The sequence below is a fragment of the Anoplophora glabripennis genome, unplaced genomic scaffold (genome assembly GCF_000390285.2).
Source record: "Anoplophora glabripennis isolate ALB-LARVAE unplaced genomic scaffold, Agla_2.0 scaffold532, whole genome shotgun sequence".
Lineage (NCBI taxonomy): Eukaryota > Metazoa > Arthropoda > Insecta > Coleoptera > Cerambycidae > Anoplophora > Anoplophora glabripennis.
Genome location: NW_019416635.1, coordinates 41,125 through 63,603, shown reverse-complemented (window position 1 = coordinate 63,603; position 22,479 = coordinate 41,125). Strand labels below are relative to the sequence as shown.

At 31.8% G+C, this 22,479-nt stretch overlaps 1 protein-coding gene and 8 non-coding genes across 10 annotated transcripts in view; 7 read left to right on the top strand and 2 right to left on the bottom strand.

Annotated features, from left to right (window-relative positions):
- Positions 1-22,479, top strand: part of LOC108914461 (pancreatic lipase-related protein 2-like) — a 33,368-nt gene that overhangs the window by 4,906 nt on the left and 5,983 nt on the right. For both annotated transcript variants that reach the window (XM_018720288.1, XM_018720289.1), the window contains exons 2-5: positions 6,844-7,112; positions 14,360-14,600; positions 16,824-16,936; positions 17,068-17,188. In XM_018720288.1, the coding sequence (XP_018575804.1) occupies positions 6,844-7,112; positions 14,360-14,600; positions 16,824-16,936; positions 17,068-17,188 (744 nt within the window). The remainder of the gene's footprint in view (positions 1-6,843; positions 7,113-14,359; positions 14,601-16,823; positions 16,937-17,067; positions 17,189-22,479) is intronic.
- On the top strand, positions 10,758-10,829 carry Trnae-uuc. The gene has a single exon. It is a non-coding gene; the product is annotated as a tRNA-Glu (tRNA).
- On the top strand, positions 17,746-17,817 carry Trnad-guc. The gene has a single exon. It is a non-coding gene; the product is annotated as a tRNA-Asp (tRNA).
- Positions 18,002-18,073, top strand: Trnad-guc. Its single transcript has one exon. It is a non-coding gene; the product is annotated as a tRNA-Asp (tRNA).
- Positions 18,260-18,331, top strand: Trnad-guc. Its single transcript has one exon. It is a non-coding gene; the product is annotated as a tRNA-Asp (tRNA).
- Positions 20,207-20,278, top strand: Trnad-guc. Its single transcript has one exon. It is a non-coding gene; the product is annotated as a tRNA-Asp (tRNA).
- On the top strand, positions 20,513-20,584 carry Trnad-guc. The gene has a single exon. It is a non-coding gene; the product is annotated as a tRNA-Asp (tRNA).
- Positions 21,915-21,986, bottom strand: Trnad-guc. Its single transcript has one exon. It is a non-coding gene; the product is annotated as a tRNA-Asp (tRNA).
- Trnad-guc lies at positions 22,315-22,386 on the bottom strand. The gene has a single exon. It is a non-coding gene; the product is annotated as a tRNA-Asp (tRNA).

The following is a 22,479-nucleotide window of genomic DNA, read 5'->3' as shown; positions in this document are numbered from 1 at the left end:
TGATATGCGTGAGGGTTGCTTTCTCTGTACAGCAAGAAATAAACGCTCTCTCAACGGTAATAATAAAGAATTTTATTAAAAACTAATGTATAGAAATGTTGGCAGAATTGCGTTGCGCATCTCTGAAACCACATGTTCTTGGATTGTTGATAGGAAATTAGTTTTCATGATATTGCTATCTGAGTGCAACGTAAAATTTTGCCTGGAACTGGTGGAAACATTCACGGAAACATTTTAACTTTTGAAACAAGCTTACGGAGTTGATGTTTGGGGTTGTGATTGGTTTTCACGATTTATAAGTGGTTGTCAGTCAGTTGAAGATGATCCTCGACCAGAAAGACCTTCGACTTCAGAAAGTCAAACATCTGGTGCGTGCAAATCGCCGATTCACTGCCAGACAAATTACAGAAGAGGTTAGTATCTCAGTTGAGTCATGCCATGAAATTTTGACTGAACAATTGAACATGCATCGAGTTGCAACAAAATTTGTTCCTCGTTTGTTGACCGAACAATAGAAAGAAAATCGTGTGTACGTTTGTCGGCAGCTCCTTGAACAATCCATTGACGATGAAACATTCATTTGAGGAATCATAAATGGGAGACGAAAGCTTGGTTTACGGCTACGACATTGAAACAAAAGTTCAATTATCACAGTGGATTGACAAACCTCCACAACTCAAAAAAAACACGTCAGTTTCGTGCATAATGTATAAAATTAATAAATAAGTTTAAAAAATAAAATTCGGTTATTTTCTGAATAGACCTTGTATTATAAAAACACATAATTGCTAATTTTGTCAAAAAAGCTTGATTCACTTACAAAAAAATACTATTAGATGTTGTGTTACGGAACTGACGACGATATGCTCTAATTAAAATGATATTTTGATGTATACCTAATTACTCTCTATTACTAAACAGAGTGGGAGATTAAAATTATGATTTTTAATTAAGATATCTGCATTTTGTGGGATCAGCAAATTACGTGAGAGATATTTTTAATTTTTCAATATCTGTCAAATTTGTTGCGAAACCTAAATACCAAATTGCATTATGTAGGTATTAAATATGAAAATTATTCAGTTCAAATTGGTTCAAAATTTGTGTACACTAGATATGTAAATATGCTTAGGTTGCATAAATCCGTTTACTGTTGCGCATACTTTTAAGTACACCTTGTCCTACTTGGTAGTTACCTGTTTAGTTTAAAAATACAAGAAAAGGACTAATTTATAAGTTACCTTGTAAAATAAGTATAGGTACTGCAAACTATCTGATAATATAAAAATATAATATTAATTAAATATTGCATTTAAATGCTCATTTCACTCAAATAGCGTATCAATTCAAGGTGATTTAAATGTTACCTTAGACGACAAAATCTCTGTTCAAATTATGTATAAAGGGTAAATTCATTAATAATTGTACATACGCTAACTGGATAATCCTGGACTGAAAATATGAAAAATTGACATATAACGCTTAGATAAAATATGGCTCCTTACAGGAGTTGGGTACAAGGTGTTTTATTTAAAAAATCTTAAATGATTTTACTTTAACTCTGTTTGATATGTTCCTATCATACTTGGTACAAAGTTTAGATACTTTAGAACATATTAAAAAATGCTACAAAATCGTGCATGGCTACTACCAGAGGCGTACGACAGGGGAAGAGGGCAGTTTCCTATTCCTAACTTCTACGCCACTGGCGGAATTTTTATTTTGGTATAATTTTACAATTCTTTAATACTACTAAAATTAACTTACAAATCTTTCATAGTGGTATAGTCATTGTTTCTCGAGATTTTTAAAGTTAAACATAGAGCTGCACAAATCATTTTTATTTTATTATGTAATTTATTCGTCACATTATTATTATTCAAGTCGGTGTCTTCTGTCATGGAATTGCATTGCTTTAGTTGAATTAGGTTTTACAGTTGAGTTTATTATCATTTAAGTCATTTAAAATAAAACACCCTGTAACTCCGTAAGAGCCATATTTTATCTAAGTGTTATGTGTAAATTCTTCATATTTTCAGCCCAGGATTATCCAGCTAGCGTATGTACAATTATTAATGAATCACCCTGTATATTTAATGCCATCTGCTTATGATTGCTTTTATTTTTTTGGTCAATTATGAAAGTAATTACTAAATAGTTATACTTAAATATAAAAAACTCATAAACAAGTATTATAACTCATCCACACAAAAAAAGTTCTCTACTAGAGACACGAGTACAGATTTTGTGCATTTTTTGATGCAGAATCCGAATCCATAGCCCAAAAATCGATATACTAGGTCACTAGTAAAATGCTAAAATATCCCCTAAAATTGGGTGAAATAGTGAGGACAAGGTAAACTTTGTATCTAATGAAAAATAACAATTTGTAAATACTTTGATAAAAATATATTTTGAGCATTGAAAAGAAGTATATGCAAATTAAATCCACAACCATCCCTACGAGGGGGTTAATTCTACGTCCAAGATCAAATCGAATGTTAGTGTAAAACAACGTGAAAAATCATAGCCTTGTATTTTATACTACCAAATGTAGGTAGGTTGATAGACGATATACCAAAACAATATAACTAAACCCCAAAGGCCTAGAAACCGCCTACAACCAGGGTCAGGTCTCACTTTTCTCTTTAAGGCATGCACACATCTTTCTATTCAATTGTTTTGCTTAAAATTTGTTACCATGGGTTTTTGCGGTCGCTGATTACGAATCTGGAATCCGAATCCAAAAATTCCTGAATAAAAGATGGCGGATCCAATATGGCGGACTTTTACATTCAATATTTGAAGATTATGGCAGAAACTTGTTACTCGTTACTGGTTTTCAAGGTCGCCAATCGCGAATATAAAATTTTAATTTGGAAATTCTTAAATCCAAAATGGCGAATCCCATTATGGCGGATTGAGAAATACCATAGAAATTAGTATTTACCACTCAACGAAATACGTTAGACTGTTTAAAAAATTGAGTCATTTGAGTAAAAATAACCGAATGTCTAAAAATGAGAGAAAAAGAATATAAATTCGATTTGCAATATGATGTCTCTTTCAAATACACTCAGCAATCCTAGCAAGGAGTGATAACATTATGTTCCTTGAATGAGAAATATAAGACGCATAGGGGCGTAGTTTGTCATCCCTGCATATTTATATTTATATGTTTATCTCCAAAATCTTACTCATTTGTGCCTTGAGTATTGTGGAAAAAATGAATTTTATCTGACAAAATTTTGGTAGTTGACTATGCAGATAACAGCTTGTCTGTGGGAAGTAAGAATATTATAATACATTTCCGTATTATGTAGTTACCTGCTATAATAATTAAAACTCCTCTGCAATTGTGTTAAAAAGGTGAAGAGTCCAGGAAATTGCCAAACTTAATGTTGACGGAAATTATGTACAATTATATACGTCGCACAATATGCACGCACATTTTTGTTGCGAAATTTTATAGCAGGAAAACGAATCTCCGCTTATTGTATGACTGTATGTAATAACACCTTCCTATTCAGGTTGTTTGTAACTGCAGTACCAGTTAATTCTATTGTTGTATATAATCTTAAGACCTCCTTTCTTTAAATTAAAATCCTAATCACACATGGTCGTTACAATTTATAAATAGGTACTTTCATTTCAAAAACAGAATGTTTTTCAAATTAAAATTTAAGGTGAAACTATGAAGTATGCATATTTTGCATGTATTTCGAAATCCCAAGAAGGACGCTCCTATTTCTAATTTCGTAAATATCATTCGAAATTTTTTCGTCAGGAAATTTCTTCGTCACGAAATTTCTTTTAGCGGCCTTTGAAATGATTATCGCCTAAAACATGGTATGGGTCCCACGCTTTATAAAAATATGACCACTTCAATTTTTACCAACTGCCGCTGCATTTGTCTATTAACTAGGTACCTATTCAGTCGTAAAGATAAGTAATGCAAAAGGTTAATTTTGTATTGTTTCGTAAATAAATTTCTAAAAGCCGACATTGTGAAATGGTAAATACATATTTATGTATTCACGAAACCAAATTTAGTACTCGTATACTTCATTTCATGCTTTCAAACGATCATTACTTAATTTATTAATCAATTTCGATAACTATAAACTATATTTTATGGGTATAATTCTAAAAATCAATTTCAAAATCATTTTTGATGTCATACAGTACATTAAAGGAAGGTTGGGCTTTCGATTAATGATATTCAATACGCATCAGGTTTCTGCAAAATATTCGGTAAGCATTTAAACGAAGAACATCTATTTCATTAATATTAAAACATAAAACATAAAACATAAAACATAATAGTACGATTAGGTAGGTACGTATTTGTCTTTATTTAGGCTAGGAAAATAAGCTGGAAAATGACCATTTCGCGACTTTTTGTTTGGGCAAGCTGAATTTTATCACTATCGATGCTAAATATTATGTACAATAACATATTAGTTTCCACAGTCAACTAAAATTAAAGCATATTTACTCCAATTCTGATTATACTCAGATTTAAGATAAGGGGGACTTGAATATACATTTTTTTAAGAGGTCTGCTTTATAGTAATAGTTAGTTATGATACTATCATTAAATGTAATTAATCTGGGTAATAAATTACCATAGAAAATTATTATTTATTAATTATAAAAACAATTTATATTAAGAAATACATACTCGTATACCCATCATATGTAATTGGTCTGACGTCTTTGAAATTCAAAGCTTATATTGTTTTTTTTCTAAATAAAAATATTGAATTGTGTGGAAATAGGCATTTGAGATTGTTACCTCTGTCTGTATCTTCAAAAGTATTCTATTTACGTTGACACAATCGTGTACATATTTTTTTATTAAAAACATAAAATACTTACATACTTTTAGTTTAACTAAGTCAAAATGTTGTTGATATTTTTTTATATACAGGGTGTTTCAAAATTGACTGAACCTAATTCAAGTGGTCAAAATAAGAAAAGAAAGTTCTATGAAGAAATGTCAGGAAACGCTTGTTTCCCAAAAAAAGTGTGCTGAAAACTTTTAACGTAAAGTGACCTAGGCTAACAGTTTATCGAATTAAAGAGCGGTGTTTGTAGCTCCTAGCAATATTTCTGTCTTCCATTTTATTATAAAAAACGGCTCATTTTCGTATTATTGTTCTTTAACTTACTTTGAAATTATTATCAACCACTTCAGTAAAGAGTAAAAGTAAAAGAGAAGTTCAGAAAGATCATTGCTTTATGAATTTTTTATTAGAAGTAGCAAGGAGCGTAACCTCGAAAAATATTCTAAAATCTTGTGAAATAATTTTTGCGGAATGTTCTTGATTAGGGCGTATTAAAAATTGTTTTCTAGAAACTCGAGTCCATGAATATTTTTTGCAAGTTATGTTATTAGGACTGTGAATTAATTTTGAGAGATTTACAATAGATGGCGTAATTTTTTTTATCACATCGGACACTTACGTAACTATATTCATGTGAAAGCTCTGTCATTAAGCTTCACATTTTATTAGGTCATTTTGCTGAAGTATAAACAACATATTTTTTCTCAGCTCAGAAAATGTCGAATTACGCGCCATCATAACAGTATTTGCGGGAAATTTTACTTTTCTTGTTTAATTCAAAGAACAGTGCTGCTGAAAGTCATCGAGTGAAACTTACGGTGAACACACTCCATCGATAAAATGTGTAAGTATTGGTTTCGATGTTTTAGAAGTAGTGATTTCGACACAGTCGACAAAGAACACCCTGGTAAACCGAAAAAGTTCGAAAATGAGGAATTGGAAACATTATTCCACCAATATTCATGTCAAGCGCAAGATGAACTTGCTGAATCGTTGAATGTTGATCGCACAACAATTTCCAAAGGTTTAAATGCACTCGGTTAGATTGAAAAACAAGGGAATTGGGCGTCATACGAATTGGAACCGAATCGTATCCTCACTGTCATGTATAAACATCGACGGCAAGACCGAATATTCATGGTTTGAAGCCCATGTCCTGTATTTGGTGGGGTCAGCTTGGTGTTGTGTGCTATGAGATGCTTCAACCGATTAAAATCATCACTGGTGAACGCTACCAAACACAATAGATGCGTTTGAGCCGTGCATTGAAGGAAAAACGGCCGCAATTTGAGCAAAGGCACGATAAAGTAATTTTCCAACATGAACATGCTTTACCACATGTTGCTTATGAAGTCGAATAATACTTAGAAACGCTGAAATGGGATGTTTTACCCCACCCGCCATATTCACAAGATATTGCTCCATCGGATTACTACTTGTTCCGATCCAATGGACTGGATCGATTGGTGGATAGCATCAAAAGAAGAGTTGTTCTTTCGACACGGAATCCGTATGCTGTCAGAAAGATAGGGAAATGTACCTAGTGGCCAGTGATGGACAATACTTTGAAAAATAATAATGTACACAATTTTTCACAATAAACCCTTTAATTAAAATAATCTCAAAATTAATTCACCGTTGTAGTGGAAGAGATATCTCTAGGCGATTTGGTTTCAAAAGGACTTCTGGTAGATGCATTTATACCTGAATTCAGTGGACTCCTGCTGTTAATTATTTAGCTCAAGTTTCATCACTTACGTCAAACGTCTTTAGATATGTATATTTTAGAGGACGTGATTTTTTGTCAACTTCCAACAAATCGAAAACTAAACTAGACATTCCTTCATTGGTAATTTTTTCCATATTAATCATAACACACTATCACAAATCAATCTGGGACCGTATTCTTAAATGCCTATTAAAATTAGCTGATAACGCATAGTTGACATTTGTAAATAATTTGTGGTTTCTATAATATTTCGGCTTCTTTCAGATATTGTTGGTTGTTTTAATCTGCCCCACAAAAATTCTCCACTTCAAAAGGTACCAGAAGATCCGAAGATACTAGATACAAAGTTCTACTTATTCACGAGAAACATCAATTTTTCCCATCCAGAAGTTTTGGTCTACGATGATAACGGAGCATCTTTGGAAAAATCATCATTCAATTCTTCCAAGCCTCTAAAACTGTTGGTGCATGGGTACATGGGTAGATGGAACGATAAGGGCTTCTTAGTTCTATCAGAAGCTTATAGAAAGTTGGTGAGTTCTTTTTGCTGGTTTATGAGAGATTTCAAATTGAAAAAAACATATTTTAGAAGAAAAATAGAACTAATTATGTTCAAAACCAAACCAAATAAAACCATCGAAATGAATTGTTATTGAATGCCCAAATGATGAAAAATAAAAGAAAAAAATACATTTAATTTCAATATAAATAGTTCAATTTATGGAATAATTTGGTTCAGTTTCAAATTGTAGTAACGATATCTTATCTCGTTAAATTAATTTTGTTTGTTTGTTTGTTTCGGTTTTTCTTGAAAACGCCACCTCCTATCGACTTTGGACAAGAGGGCCTTTTCTGGGTAGAATTGAATGCTCTTTCATATTTTTCGAAAACATTTGCAAAATATCAAATCGGCTATACTTTTTTTTTATAAAAACATGCATAGAGACCCCTCTATCTCCACCACTGGAACTAATATGCGATGATTTTCTGTGTCAAATTATTTGCCCTCAAATACTAAGTCTTTCGCCGCAACATGATGATTTTTTTTGTCAGCGGTTATTTAGTTAAAAAATAAATAAATAAAACAAAAATAAAATTGAACACCCTGTATCTCAGAAAGGAAGCGTTTTAGGACCCATATATATAGGAACTTTTAGACTCAAAATGAGGTCTTCTACTGATTCCTGAAGTCCTGCTATTTAAATGTGAGACACTCTCTATAAACAAAGGACTAAAAGTTTGGTATGACTATATAAAACAACAGTTGTTGTGTTTCGATTTCTTTTATCCGTAATTAACGGAAAAAATTATATTAAAAATTTATACAATTGTGTAACCATTACTGCAACTAAATATATAACTGTTGATTGTAATTTATATGGCAAATACGGTTAACGCCAATTTGTGTCACATATTATCAATAGACTTTATTTAAAGTGTTGAATTTAACTCTACTAGAATTTTGTTGAATATATTCACTTTCTAATTTACTGTAGGACACACATAATTATCTTAAATAAATATTACCTAGGATTATTTTTATAAACACCGCAAAATTTGTTTTGTACAATCATTTAAAACCAGGTGGATACAGAACTAAAGCTAACTAATCTCATAATGCCCGTAAATTAGCGCAGGCGTTTAAACTTACGTGTAGTAATAAGACTAACTGTCCCTTTACTTTCTATTCTTTGCCCAGGATCAACATGTACAATTTGACTTAGTTGCTTCCTTGCTTAGACTTAAATGGTGGACCGCCTGCCAGTAGACATTTAGATTCCCTCAATGCTTTTGATAGAATTCCAAAACGACTGCTCCATAAACTTTAAAATTTTAGACTTAGTGATGGTCTTTTACTCAGGTTATCTACAAAGGGTGTTCAGATTAACTACTTCCTCTCAATAAATCAAAGTGTTTGTTCTCCTTATTAGAACTCACAACATCTATAATAAGACTATGTCTAATTGTAAGTCTAAGTAGTCGATCAACAAAATGATTTTTATTAATAACTTGCTGATCCAAGCAAGTTAGTATTCTTAAAAAACTTATTTAACTCACTACTTACGTTAAAAAAACCCTTTGAGTCACCTTCAGTCGAATATACTCGTATGTATAAGACATTTATTCGTCTAAAACTGGAATATAATGAAATAATTTAACTTCATCATTCTGTTCGTGACGAGCATCTCCATAAATCTGATCAGAGAAGATTAACCAAATGAATAATTTAGAGACCTTTATGAAGACATATTAGATACATTATAGTTGCCCTTTTAAAGTTCTCTTCACTTCGAAGAATATTTTAGAACCACAATTGGCTTTCTTCTATAATCGAATTTTACCTGATAAATGATCTCTTTGACCTGTTGCTGTTGCACCATCCATCAATTCTTTCAAGAATAATTATGACCACTGTGTCGACTGGTGTCGAATTTCAAATATCCAGTGTATCTTTAACTATTGAACTATTGTTTATTGGCTATCGATTACTTATTTAAACTTTTCTATTATTTTTTCATTTTTTCTATACATTTTTATTCTTGTTTTTACATTACCAATTAATTTTGGATATACCTAATAGATTTTGTCTTTGCCAGTATTGCATGTAAAACGTCACTGAGCCATAAACCAATGTGTGAATAAATTATTGAAGTTGCTGATAGTTGCTAAACGAAACGTCGCACTGAATATCTGATTCTACATTGGCAAGAAAATTACATTAAAAAATATTTTCTATGTTCATGGAGCTCTTTGAAAAATCTGAAAAAAATTACAAAATCCAATCCAAAAATTCTGAATTTTAAAAAGAATCTCCCAAAGCAACAATACAAGTATTAATGATCGAACTAAGTTATGCAATGTTGATCCAATTTAACCACCTCTCTCTCTTTCTCTCTCTCTGTCTCTCTCTCTCTCTGTCTACCTATACCTACATCCATCAATCTACCTACAGTCCGTACAATCTTTGTTGGGATAGAATTCCAAAAAGAGAATAAGTCAATAAAGTTCTGTTATCGGAAGTACTGTATCAATTTATCGCGGTAGGGGCGGGCTGGGTGCCATGCCGCCAATGTCTTTCTGTCTCTTTCTATTTCCACAAATATCGTATGAACTGTAACTAACTATCGATCTGTCTTTGCAACAGATAAGAAAACTATGGTCAAAAGAATATGTTAATTAACTATGATCTGTTTATACAACACTGAGCTTATGGCAAACTTTTTTAGTCATATAATTCTTATTATTCGACCTATTAAACCTAACTGTAATTCTAAGGAAGCGCTCTAACCAAATATGTAAAAATACACAGGGTGTTCTATTTAAAAAATACTTGTTTGGCTCGAGTATCACTCAATTGTTATTTAAGCACTGCTTTGAAATCGCAAGAAAATTTCCTAAAGTTTTGATCTATATAATTTTTTTCTAACTACGGAATTAAAAAGTATAAGACGGTTGATGGTCTGTGAATAACCCTGTACATACTCTATAAGCTGATTATTAAAAAACTGAGTAATGAGAATAATAAATATCATTTCAATAACTATATTTCCTGAAACTACATATTTTAATGGTTGAGGTGAACATTTTTTTATTATCAAGGTCTACCTTCTAAAAACAAAAAGTGTGGAATTATTCTAGAACAAAGTAACTGGCTTCCTCTTTTAATAATAAAAATATGAAGAAAACGGAATATTTCCGTTGTGGAACAGTTTAATACACTAAACCACTTTCTCCAAGTGAAATGCAATCTTAAATTTTTACTTTCCATAAGATGTAGCTACTTAATAACATACATTATTTATTTGTTTTCGTTTTTTAATTATAATTTTAGATATGAGTTTTTATGCCAACAAGATACATATCTCTATATTAAAACAGATAAGACTTAGATTGCCTGGTTCTGGAAAATCAATAAAAACAACAGGCCTGCCCATAGTGTTTTCCTTTAAAAAAATTTAGTAAACTTGGTTGCAGTCGTGAATTTTGTTGTTGCAAGTAACTTTTTCATACATCAGGTATGTAAAAATAATGGATACCTAATAAATATTTTATCGTTGATTTCTATTAGTTAAATTCAGTGTATTCAAAAATTAAATTTCATTGTAATTTTATTAAATTATATATTTATTTAAAAAATAAACTTCAGTAAATATCTTCTTCAACTCAAACTGTTATAATCCGATATGGTCTAGTGGCTAGGATACCTGGCTTTCACCCAGGAGGCTCGGGTTCGATTCCCGGTATCGGAAGTCTTTTTTTCTTTATTTTACCACTGGAAACTCCACTATACACTACATAATTTTTATAAATACGTTAAAAAAGTTATTCTAGTAAGCGTTGTATTCGTTTGAAAAATAATATTTAAGTTTCTTGAAATAGATTTGGAGTTGGACTTTTTCGTTAAATATTTAATTGACCTTTGAATGTACATGTGAGCATTTTGTTAATACGGTGTTTCCCATCTCTCTGTTTTTATTGTAAAAAATAAATAATGTACTATTACATACACAAAAAAATAACGGTTTTACGTAATATTATATAAAAAAATAAAAAAGCAAACAAAAAAACAATTATTTAAATAAGAACTCCTTTCTTTTTTATTTACAAACCGCTTGATATCAACATCCAATTGTATATTACAGTGAATAAAAAGTAAACTAACCATGTTAAGTGGTAAGTTGGCCGACTGCTACAATAGGTAGGAACTTGAATAATGATGTCAACACTCTTGCAATTTTACATTTACACCGTGTTGTCAGTTGATGGAATGATTGACTGAGAGGGGTGATGGAGAGACGGTAATGACTCCCATTTCAGAGCAAAACATTTCTTAATACCATGAAATTAGATTTTGACACATAATGTATCTTTGAGCACAATGATATAGATTTCAAGATCTTTCGTTCTATTGAGGTTAATTTTTTAATCTCTTCTATTTACATTACAAAAACAACTAATAAATCAATAAAACTGTATAAATGTAGTCAAATATATCAAAGCAATATGTAAACATACCAGTTGTTTATCGAAATGAAATATTCATATTGACAAATATTTAGATAAAAGTAGTGAGTATAATTTTCTGTAAAATATGTTCCTAAGACACAAATTTCATTAAATATAACAACAATAAAATGTTACAGCGTTTGCAGCTACAGCGTGGGTTAGTTATTATTATACCCGCTTTTATTTGACCTACACTCAATTCATGAACACTATTACATAACAATTAATTAACAGTTAAGGTCACTTCACGAGTCACGACTGTCACTTTCATAATAGTTTAAACTAAACACTATCTTATAGGTATACAAGCATTTTCTTTTTAAATTCCATGTTTCACAAGTTTTATTGATAGAATGGGCACATGTTGCCGTAGCCGAAGGTTGTTGAACTAAATAAGCACATGAATTCATTAATAAAAAAGAATGTTAGAGACGGCGATCAGTAATTTACAAGTCATGGATATGTTAAACCGATAATTTTTAGTAATTTCCAATTTTGAATGTTCTTGTATTTTCCAACAAATAAACATAACTAATTGTAAGAGGAGAACTGCATTTTCGATGAAAACATTAGTTGAACCAACAAATTCTATATGCACCAGACGAAAGTGCTTTTTAAAACCTATACACGCAGAAATCCCATTTGAAAAGAAATGGACTTATCTCCTTTTCACATCAGAATCTTCAGGTGAAGTGTATGATGTCCGAGTAGTGATGGGTAGTTTTTTTCTGCTTTTAAATAACCCTTTACGCCATTTTTAATTTTCTTTCGAAATGCCTTTATAATTACGGATATTGTGTATTGAAAATATGACATAACGTCCTTCGTTTCATAAAACAGTTACTCTTGTTTGTTTTCGATATACCCCTTGGTTATCGAGATATTTACATATACAAATTTCAATACATTTCGTTTTTAAGCAATTTTTAATCCTTAAATTAAACTAATTCGACTTGACAACTAATGTATGAATCAAGTTATTTACAGTTTTCTAATAAACAACTTAAAGGGAAAGTTATACATAACCGTTTAAAGAGAAAATAACAAACAAAACAGAAAAAATTGAAAATTGAATATATAAATACTGAAAATTACTAAATCCTATAAATATTGTTCAAAATGAGCGTTGTCTAATACACTCACGTCTAAAAAGTGATAGCTGTACTCTCCAAATCATTTGAATATTATTTTTTCATTTATTTTTTATTTCATGGCTATGGTGGAAAATCCTTTGCCGCAGCTCATCTTCACTTGGCACAGGAGTTGCGTGAACACGTTCTTTCAAATCACAGGTATTCAAATGATTTGATCAATTTCTATTTTCCCTTTAATTTAACCAAGGGATATATCGAAAACGAGTAAGAGTAACATTTTTTATGAAACGATGGAGTTATTTCTTATTTTCAATACACAATATCCGTAATTCTAAAGACAAACAAAAGTTTCCCCTATTTTTCAAAGGAATGGGGCATAACTGACGCCCTATACAAGCAACGCCAGAATTAGTTATAAATTCTTATTTGTCATGTCAGAAAACATAATAGTGCCAATTTTTTTCTTCATATTTTAACAGTTTTCAAAATTATTGACGTACCCACTATATGGGATTTTGGTTCCCATTCGAATTGGTTGCAACCAATTTTTTTCGATAGTAGATATGTTATTTCGCACAAGTTGTATAACCATACTTGATTATGGTAAACAAGGGTATTTGGGGGCGCTGATTACAAATCCAAGGTCAGTTAACCTCCATCATGTCAGATTCAAGGTCATCTAAATTAAGGTCAATTAAGGCAAGGCTGAAGCCCGGCCAGTTAAGGCAAGGCTGGAACCCGGCCAATTAAGGTAAGGCTAATGTTGCTGAATTCAATTCTGAGGTGCGCTGAATCATTGTTAGTTTGGCCTTGAAATTACTTAGAATGACCTCTAAATGATCTTGTAGGCTTAAGCGAACCCGATATTCGTATTCAGTGACCTCAAAAACCTATGTACATACTATTTCACATTTTTCTAATGGTTTTTACACAATTTGGCCTTGAGATGACCTTGAATCTAATAAGATGGAGGTTAACTGACCTTGGATTTGTAATCAGCGCCCACAAATATCCCTATTTACCATAATTAATTATGGTGATACAGCTTGTGCGAAATAACATATCTTTCGTATATCCAAACTCTCGTCGACAGCCAGTCCTTCAAGGAGCCTTTTTTGGGCGTTGTGCCCGTGAGAACTTTTTATTAGAAGGTCAAATACTATATAAAAAAAAATTGGTTGCAACCAATTGGACGGTGAACGAAAATCCCATATATTGGTTGCGTGGTCCTTTCAAAATAAAATTCAAATATTGAACGCTCTGTCTTTGAAACCAGCAACATTTGCATAAAGCATTGGCTCAATCGACTTATTTTTGGCCACCAGTATCTCCAGCTTCGAGATTTCCCAACCTTTCGCAGACACCCTGTATATATCAACTACTTTCATAGTTATATCTTGTATACGTTCATTCAAATTTCATTCCCTAATACAAATGAGATATTTCGGTAACAATACTTTGTACTAATTAACCACCCTTATTTTTCTTAACAACTTACGTGTCAGATTAAAGTAAAAATAGTTATACATTTTCGAGCGATATTCTTTCGAAACGTCAAAAAACATAGCCCGGAAATTCTGTAAAAATTGACGACCGCCATGGAAACCTGCAAATTTAGTTGAGACATGAAATTTGAAACTCATAGTTAAATTAAATCAATTTTTTTGTTATCTTTTCAGTACGACTGCAACGTGGTCGTGATGGACTGGCACGTGGGAGCCAGAGGGCCTCAGTACACGAACGCGGCAGCCAACACGGAGTTAGTAGGAAGACAGCTGGGGATGCTGCTCGAGCTGATGGTGGAGAAAGGCATGCAGCCGAGAGACATGCACTTGATTGGGTTTTCTTTGGGAGCCCACGTGTGCGGGACCGCTTCCGAGGCGCTGAAAGTTAAAGGTTACCTTGTGGGAAGGATAACGGGTAATAACTGGTTTACGCACTTCTTGGTTAGAGATTGCGATTCTGAGGTAGAAGTTGCGGACGAAATCTAGTTCTTGTTCTACAAATGTGTTAACAGCATGTAACAGCATGGTCAAGTTTGTTGTAGTGTAGTAGAAACGAGCTAGTGATCTTATGAATTTAACGTATGTATGTATATTTTCGGAGAGTGAAAAAAATACTAATTTAAGTTTAATTCTGATAAAGTCACTAAACGGTTAATACAAGCGAATTGGAATTTCTGAAAAAAAAAAACTGCTTCAAGATAAGTAATATTTTTCTCTGTATTTACTTATTTACAGATTAGTTATAGGCTTTTTTATTTAAAGGATATTTTGCCACATTGAAATGAGACAATATTATATTAAACAAAAATTTAGAATAGTAAAGTTTTACGAAACGAATATAACTTTTGAGTACGAATGAGTAACGAGTAACTTAAAATGAGTTTAGTAAAACTGATTTTTTTACGAAATTTGTTTTCGCATTTGTTTTCGAATTTTTTTCACATTTTATGTTAGTAGATAGGTAATAAGCATGACGGCAGATTTTGAAAAGTTGTTCCATGATGTTCGGAAGTATTTACCTACTATTTCCAAAAAATATCTTATTTCTGTAGAAAATAAAAGGTTTAGTAGAAAAATATTGACATTTTAATTTTAAGTCTTAATCTCACGCAAAAACGGTTGCCGTTGTCTACGTAACGTCACATCTATGTTTGTCAACAGTATTATAAGGTGCTAATATTTTGTGTTGTAAGATTCATTAGTTAAATGAAAATACACATACAGCTACACCAAAATAGTTCTTTTGAAGACCTGTTAAATACATTTGTAGCTCCCATCTGCACAAAAAACTTCTGGGTCGGTTTTCCTTTTTCCGCATAATTTTTTCATATTCATGGTACATTTAATTTCAATAATACTGTCTTCACAGATTCCATCAGGCGATCCTGCTATCGTGGGATAGTTTTTGCAAAGGATTATACCACATTTTTTAATTTTTTTCCCCAAACTGGTACTTACAGTTTTCCTTCCACTTCATCCTCCAACATTTTATCGCGTTTTAGGGCTGATGCGTCTGAGATTTTTCTTCCCATTATTAACGTGATGAGAGTTGCATCATTGGTTTTGCACTGACTAAATTCAAACGCTCATGCCAAAAACAGCTTGCAGATGTTGGTCTTGTCTCTTCTTCTACTTTCATGTCATCTTCATCAGTCAATACGAGTCTTTTCAAAAATGTGTCGCAGGACTGTTCTTTGTATTTCAGCACCAATTTATGCATGGATAAACTTTTGATCACAAACATAGTCTTTTTGATATTTTATTAACTCGCAGTTGTTGAGCTTTATTTTCTTTCCTTCTTTTAGAAACTGGTAACACAAAACTAAGCAACTGATAGTTGGAAAACACAAGATATTTAAACGAAGATAAATACTGCGGATGTTGTCGAAGTACAAATGACACAAAATGACAATTGCATAGATGTGACGTAATTCGCTCTGATTGGTGTTCAACCTATCATGGCAGTTTGCTGTATTTTGTAGTTTTAATTTATCAAATATATTATCAATCTCACCCATAATATAAAAATAAATATGTTTATTATAATCCATGAATCATATTTCATTAGATAAATACATAATTTTAGTGATTCTTGATTACTGTTATCATGCCTATTAGTGATAGATATAAAAGCATTACAGTGATAAATTTTTATAGTAGGTGTTTGAGTAGGATTTCCGCAACCTAAGTAGTAATCTGACAGGTCTTTGTTTATTTATATGTAAGTTATACAGGCTGAATCAAAATTCAGTACAAAGAATTTGGGGGCGTATTTTTGAGGTCAAAATAAGACTTCTTTTCTTATAAACGTGAGTCCAAAATAAATTTAAAAAATTTTCACCGTAAATAGTTATAAAATTTGAAAATATGGTGTGCATTTAACTCTTCATCAGCCAGTATCTCGGAAACGGTTGGCCTGAGGGGACTTTTTTTAATTTGCAACGGTTTTATTTTTATTTATGGAATAGATTAATTTATAAGCTGCTTATATTAAATTAGGTTAGATTTAGTTAAAATGAAGAAGAAAAAAATAGAAAAATATTTACGAACGATATTAGAACTTAAATGTTCTGCCTAAAATGCCTAGATATAGGTAACAGCATTTATATTTTATGTATATATCATCTTTATGGTTTAGGATTAGATGCCGCAAGTCCGCTATTTAGAAACAACTACTTACGAGAAAAGTACAAAAAACTTGACAGAGGCGATGCAAAATTTGTAGATGTCATTCATACGGATGCTAGTCCTGTAAGTGTATTAAAATAATCTATAATATTACTTACTTATCCATTAATATTGTATATGCTTCAATTCAACCTTAGAAGTGCCAACATTTTTTTATATAATATGGTAAAATCTTACCCAAACTTTTATTTTAGTTTATAACTGATGGATTTGGATTATGGCAACCTATTGGCCATGTGGATTTTTTCCCTAATGGTGGCCAAGAACAGCCAGGATGTACAGATACAAAGGGATCTATAGTTGTCACTCATCTTGGTAAGAACCTATACGCGTACAAGATATAATCATAGATGTAGACAATTATTAAACAGATACACCCATATATATTCTAACACTTAGCTGTTATAAATAATTGTAACAACTAATCCCATTCTTTAATTGATTTATTACACATTTGCTACCTGTAATTCAGTGAGATATATTTTTCATCACCAATAGAAATGCAACCCACAACAATGTCAGTCAATATTAAATACATATTTATATGAGTATGACAGATCCAAATTTAACAATTTAGACAGTTCATAGTTATTGTTTACCTTGTAAGTTTCCAACATTTTTACACATAAAATCGGTGAGAGTGAAATTGATTTAACTCAAGAGCTGCAACTCTCAGATTAGCAGTTTTTCAGAAAAATTCTTAGTTGTGTATTTTTATAAATGTACGTCAAATATTAAGCATAAAGTGGATATAAAGAAGTATATTTAATTGCACGTCTTATTAAAAAGAAAATATTAGGTGTATAACGCTATAAAATTGCAATTTTTTCCCAACATAAATTAGTATTGTCTTTTACAGCAAATGTTTCTTATCCTCGGTAGTATAGTGGTAAGTATCCCCGCCTGTCACGCGGGAGACCGGGGTTCGATTCCCCGCCGGGGAGACTTTTTTTTAATTAAATCATTGTACTGGTGGTGTGTACAGTTTTTTATTTTATTAAAATAAGTATATCAAAAATTGGTACTAATTCATTAACGGATATGTTGACTAATTAATAAGGCTACTATTTAAAGTAATATTCTGTTATTTTTACATCTGTTATCTAATGTAAAAACTGAGAAATTAAGTCCTCGGTAGTATAGTGGTAAGTATCCCCGCCTGTCACGCGGGAGACCGGGGTTCGATTCCCCGCCGGGGAGACTTTTTTTTTTAATTAAATCATTGTACTGGTGGTGTGTACAGTTTTTTATTTTATTAAAATAAGTATATCAAAAATTGGTACTAATTCATTTACGGATATGTTGACTAATTAATAAGGCTACTATTTAAAGTAATATTCTGTTATTTTTACATCTGTTATCTAATATAAAAACTAAGAAATTAAGTCCTCGGTAGTATAGTGGTAAGTATCCCCGCCTGTCACGCGGGAGACCGGGGTTCGATTCCCCGCCGGGGAGGATACTTTTTTGAAACGATTTGTTAAAACAAACTGTACGTATTGCAAATTCTTATTCCTAAATTAATTTGCTTTGTTTTTGAAACCCTACTCAACATTTAACATTGCAATATTCCATTTTATTTAGAAAATGGTTGGACTTTGCTTTTAACCATCCAAAATGGAACAGGTTTAATTTTTTTTCAAGTTTCAAGATCTGTGGAGAACAAAATGTTTTATTATTTATATTTACTCCTCCAGTAAGATGTATCAAGCGCTTTCTGTCAATGAGCTTAACAACGAACATCGAACAGAAAGTATTATTTTCCTTTAAAAAAGAGAGATCAATAGATTTTTTACATTAGTTCAAGGACTGCTATAACTAGAGTTTAATTTCTGTTGATGAATTTGCTTTATTTAACTTTACCAAATCAAAAAATAGCTTAAGATAAACAAATTAAAAGTTTACAAATATTTACAAGGCATATGTTAAAAATTAGCTACATACACGATTATACACCACTTCATTTTTAGTGCGTCAATCATCCATAGGTGGATCGAGGCGGACCTGTTTTATGGACGCTTAGGTCGCCCAACCTAAATCCACTAGACTTTTTTCTGTGGGACCATCTAAAATAACAACACCACCTGTAAATACTTGAAAATAACTTTTGCTGTGTATAACACAGAATATAATAAAACTGTTTATTTTAAAGAAACAGAATGTTTAAAAAATAATATTTTCAGTTTGATAGCACATCTGACAATGATAAAAAAATATGTGTTGGGGGCCACTGTCTCTAGATACCATATAATAGTGAAAGATCAGTTTTTAAATCAAATCATAGAGCCTTATACAGTAAAGCAAAATTTTATTAAAATATACGTGATTTTAAAGTTAGAACCCAACGTTAATTTCCAAGTATAATCTTCTTGCAGTTAAAGCATTTTTTTGGGCTTCTCCGTATAACAAAAGCATGTCAACTTTTTCTGAATGTGTAAATATATTTCTTATTACTTACTATTTTAATAGAAATAATTAAAATTACACTGACAATTTCAGACATCAATTAATATAAGCCAATTTTGTTTTTTCAAAGCCTACCTGCTTTAGTGAAATTTAAAAAACCATGCATTCTTTGCATGGCAATCGACCAATTTAACACATAAAAACTGGTCTGTAATTTTTGAATGGTTTTAGATGAAAAAAAATGGTATTTGGAAAAAGTGTTTCTATTCAATAGATCTTCCAATTTCTGAAATAAAAATGGTATGCTTCTGACAAAAAAAATCTTGAAGCGTCGCGACGCCCAGCGTCGCTTAATTATAACTTTCATATCCATCGCAATTTCAAGCATCAATCAGCCCAAATAAAATACTTTTTACAGAACTCAATTTGCTGCAGCCGTTTACGAGAAAAACTCATTTCCCATGATAAAAGAATCACTCTGTACATTAAACACAAAAAAAAATATGCAAATTCACACAATTATTCGTAAAATGATGACTGGAACAAAATGTGTCAAAATTTGACGTTTGCATTGTGATTATGTTTACAATTGTGAAATTATTACCAATACAGTTTAATACAATTTGTTGTTATTCCAATTTTGGGAACAATTGTGTTAATTTTCATGACAGTGTTTGCTGTATGTAAGAAAAAAATAACTTCTAATGCTGTTCTGACTATCCTATACGTCTCAGAGATATTAGTAGATACTGAATCTCAGTCACACTATATTAATCCCAGGAATCTTCCATTGGGCTGTGTCCCATTTTTAATTTAACACATTTAACACCTGTGTGCAGAATCTATTCGAGTTGTTTCAGAAACTGAATGACAATGTAAGTTATCTGCGGTTCACACACCACCACCACAAAGATTTGTGTGATTAAGTCCTCGGTAGTATAGTGGTAAGTATCCCCGCCTGTCACGCGGGAGACCGGGGTTCGATTCCCCGCCGGGGAGACTTTTTTTTTCAATTAACTCACCAATTCTGGTCAAGATGCTGGTGCACGGCCGTCTTCAACTAACAGACGGTCGTGGCTAGTGCAGTTTTAAAATTAGAAGCTACAAAATAAGCTATATCAAAAATTAGCACTTATATATGGAAATGCTGACCAATTAATAAGATTATTATTTAAAGTGATATTTTCATATTTTCGAATTCATTATTGAATACAAAAAAATTAAAAAATTAAGTCCTCGGTAGTATAGTGGTAAGTATCCCCGCCTGTCACGCGGGAGACCGGGGTTCGATTCCCCGCCGGGGAGAAGCTTTTAATTTTTTTTTTTAATAAAATTATTTCTTAATAACAATTTATACTACGTATTACCCTGTGTTTTATAACTAACCCTATACAAATTTAATATAGCTTTGGTTATATAAAATATCCAGTTTCTTGATGAAGGGTGACATCGATTGTTAGAATGATACCTAAAAGCATTTAACGACAATCCTGAAGGCGAAAATCTCGAAATTTGCGAAGATAAAACCCGATATGTCTATATGTTAAAGATAACATACTACCTATATCCATTTTAATACTTAAAAAAAAATAGCAATTATAAAGCAGTAATGTAAAAGCTATTTACACAAATACGGTATTAATCCTTATCATTTTAAATAAGTTACAGGCTTTAAGCATTTCATGCACATTATTTTACTCTTTTACGGCATATAATTTAAATGAATATCTTAGGAGTAATCGCAAAAAAATTACGGACGCGAGAATAAAATTCAAGCGCCTCGCTTCGCTTGATGAGATCGCCGACCCTCCCCCCGCACCGTCTTGCCTACTGTTTAGCTAATAAACCGAACGATAACGCGCACCTGATCCTTTAATAAACTGATTTGGAGCGAATGGAGGTGACGACTGACAACTGTGTTTTCTTTCTGGGTGTTGTTGGAAAGTTATAATTGCGTTCGATATTTTAAGGTCACATTTATGTTTTGTATTTGTTGTCTTTAGGTAGTCGGAATATACATAGATACTTGCAAACATACTTTTATTTCATTGAGTTTTAATAATTTGTTTGTTTTTTTTTCTTATTGTGAATCATTTAAAACTTCATAGTCGCATTTTTGTTTCGTGTTTGTTTTCTTTAGGTAGTTAGTTACCTAACTACTTACTTATTAATTAAAATTGATAGTCCTGAACATAGGTACTTTAATTTAATTCGTTTTGTTTTCACATTGTTGGTAGTAGGTAACCTATATTGTTTTTTTAAAGGTTTTGCATTTTTAGTTTTGAGTTCGTTTGATGTCTTTAGGTATATAGATATATTGTGAATTATTTTAAAATTAATATCATGGTCGCATTAGATGAAAGATGATTGATTTTTTGTTTGTTACAATTTAACTCAAAAACTACTCAACCAATTTTACCGAAAGCTACATTTTCTCGGAGTAACATAGGCTATTTTATATTTGCCCGTGCGAAGCCGGTGCGGGTTGCTAGTTCAATAAATAAATCAGTGTTAATTTATTTTTGGTATATTTAATTTAATGTATATTTTTCACACCTACACATATAAATGAAAAATTAAAATTGGCTCGTTCTATGATGGTAAGACCAAAGGAGTTATTTTTAATAAAAAAGTTCTCCCCGGCGGGGAATCGAACCCCGGTCTCCCGCGTGACAGGCGGGGATACTTACCACTATACTACCGAGGACTTGATCTCATATCTTTTTTTATTAAATACAGGGATTTAATAATAAAATATCACTTTAAATATTACTCAACATTTTTATTCTATAAACAAATGAATGTCATTTTGTTTTTAACATACAGTCCGTACGATATTTGTTGAGATAGAATTCCAAGGAGACCCCCGCGCCACTTTCTTGGAATTAACCGCATTCGACACCCGAGGTAGAAAGACATTGGCGGAAAATTTCAATTTATTGGCTTATACTTTTCTTGGAATTCTATCTCTACAAAATAATATTGTAATTTTAAAATTCTATCATCGAGGGGATATTTTTAAACAAAAAGAAAGTCTCCCCGGCGGGGAATCGAACCCCGGTCTCCCGCGTGACAGGCGGGGATACTTACCACTATACTACCGAGGACTTATGAGAAAGTATGTTTGATGTAATGGCGGCACCGCGGCACCATTACTATCTGAAAATTTCATTCGTACTTTAAATATTTTTTGATCTTAT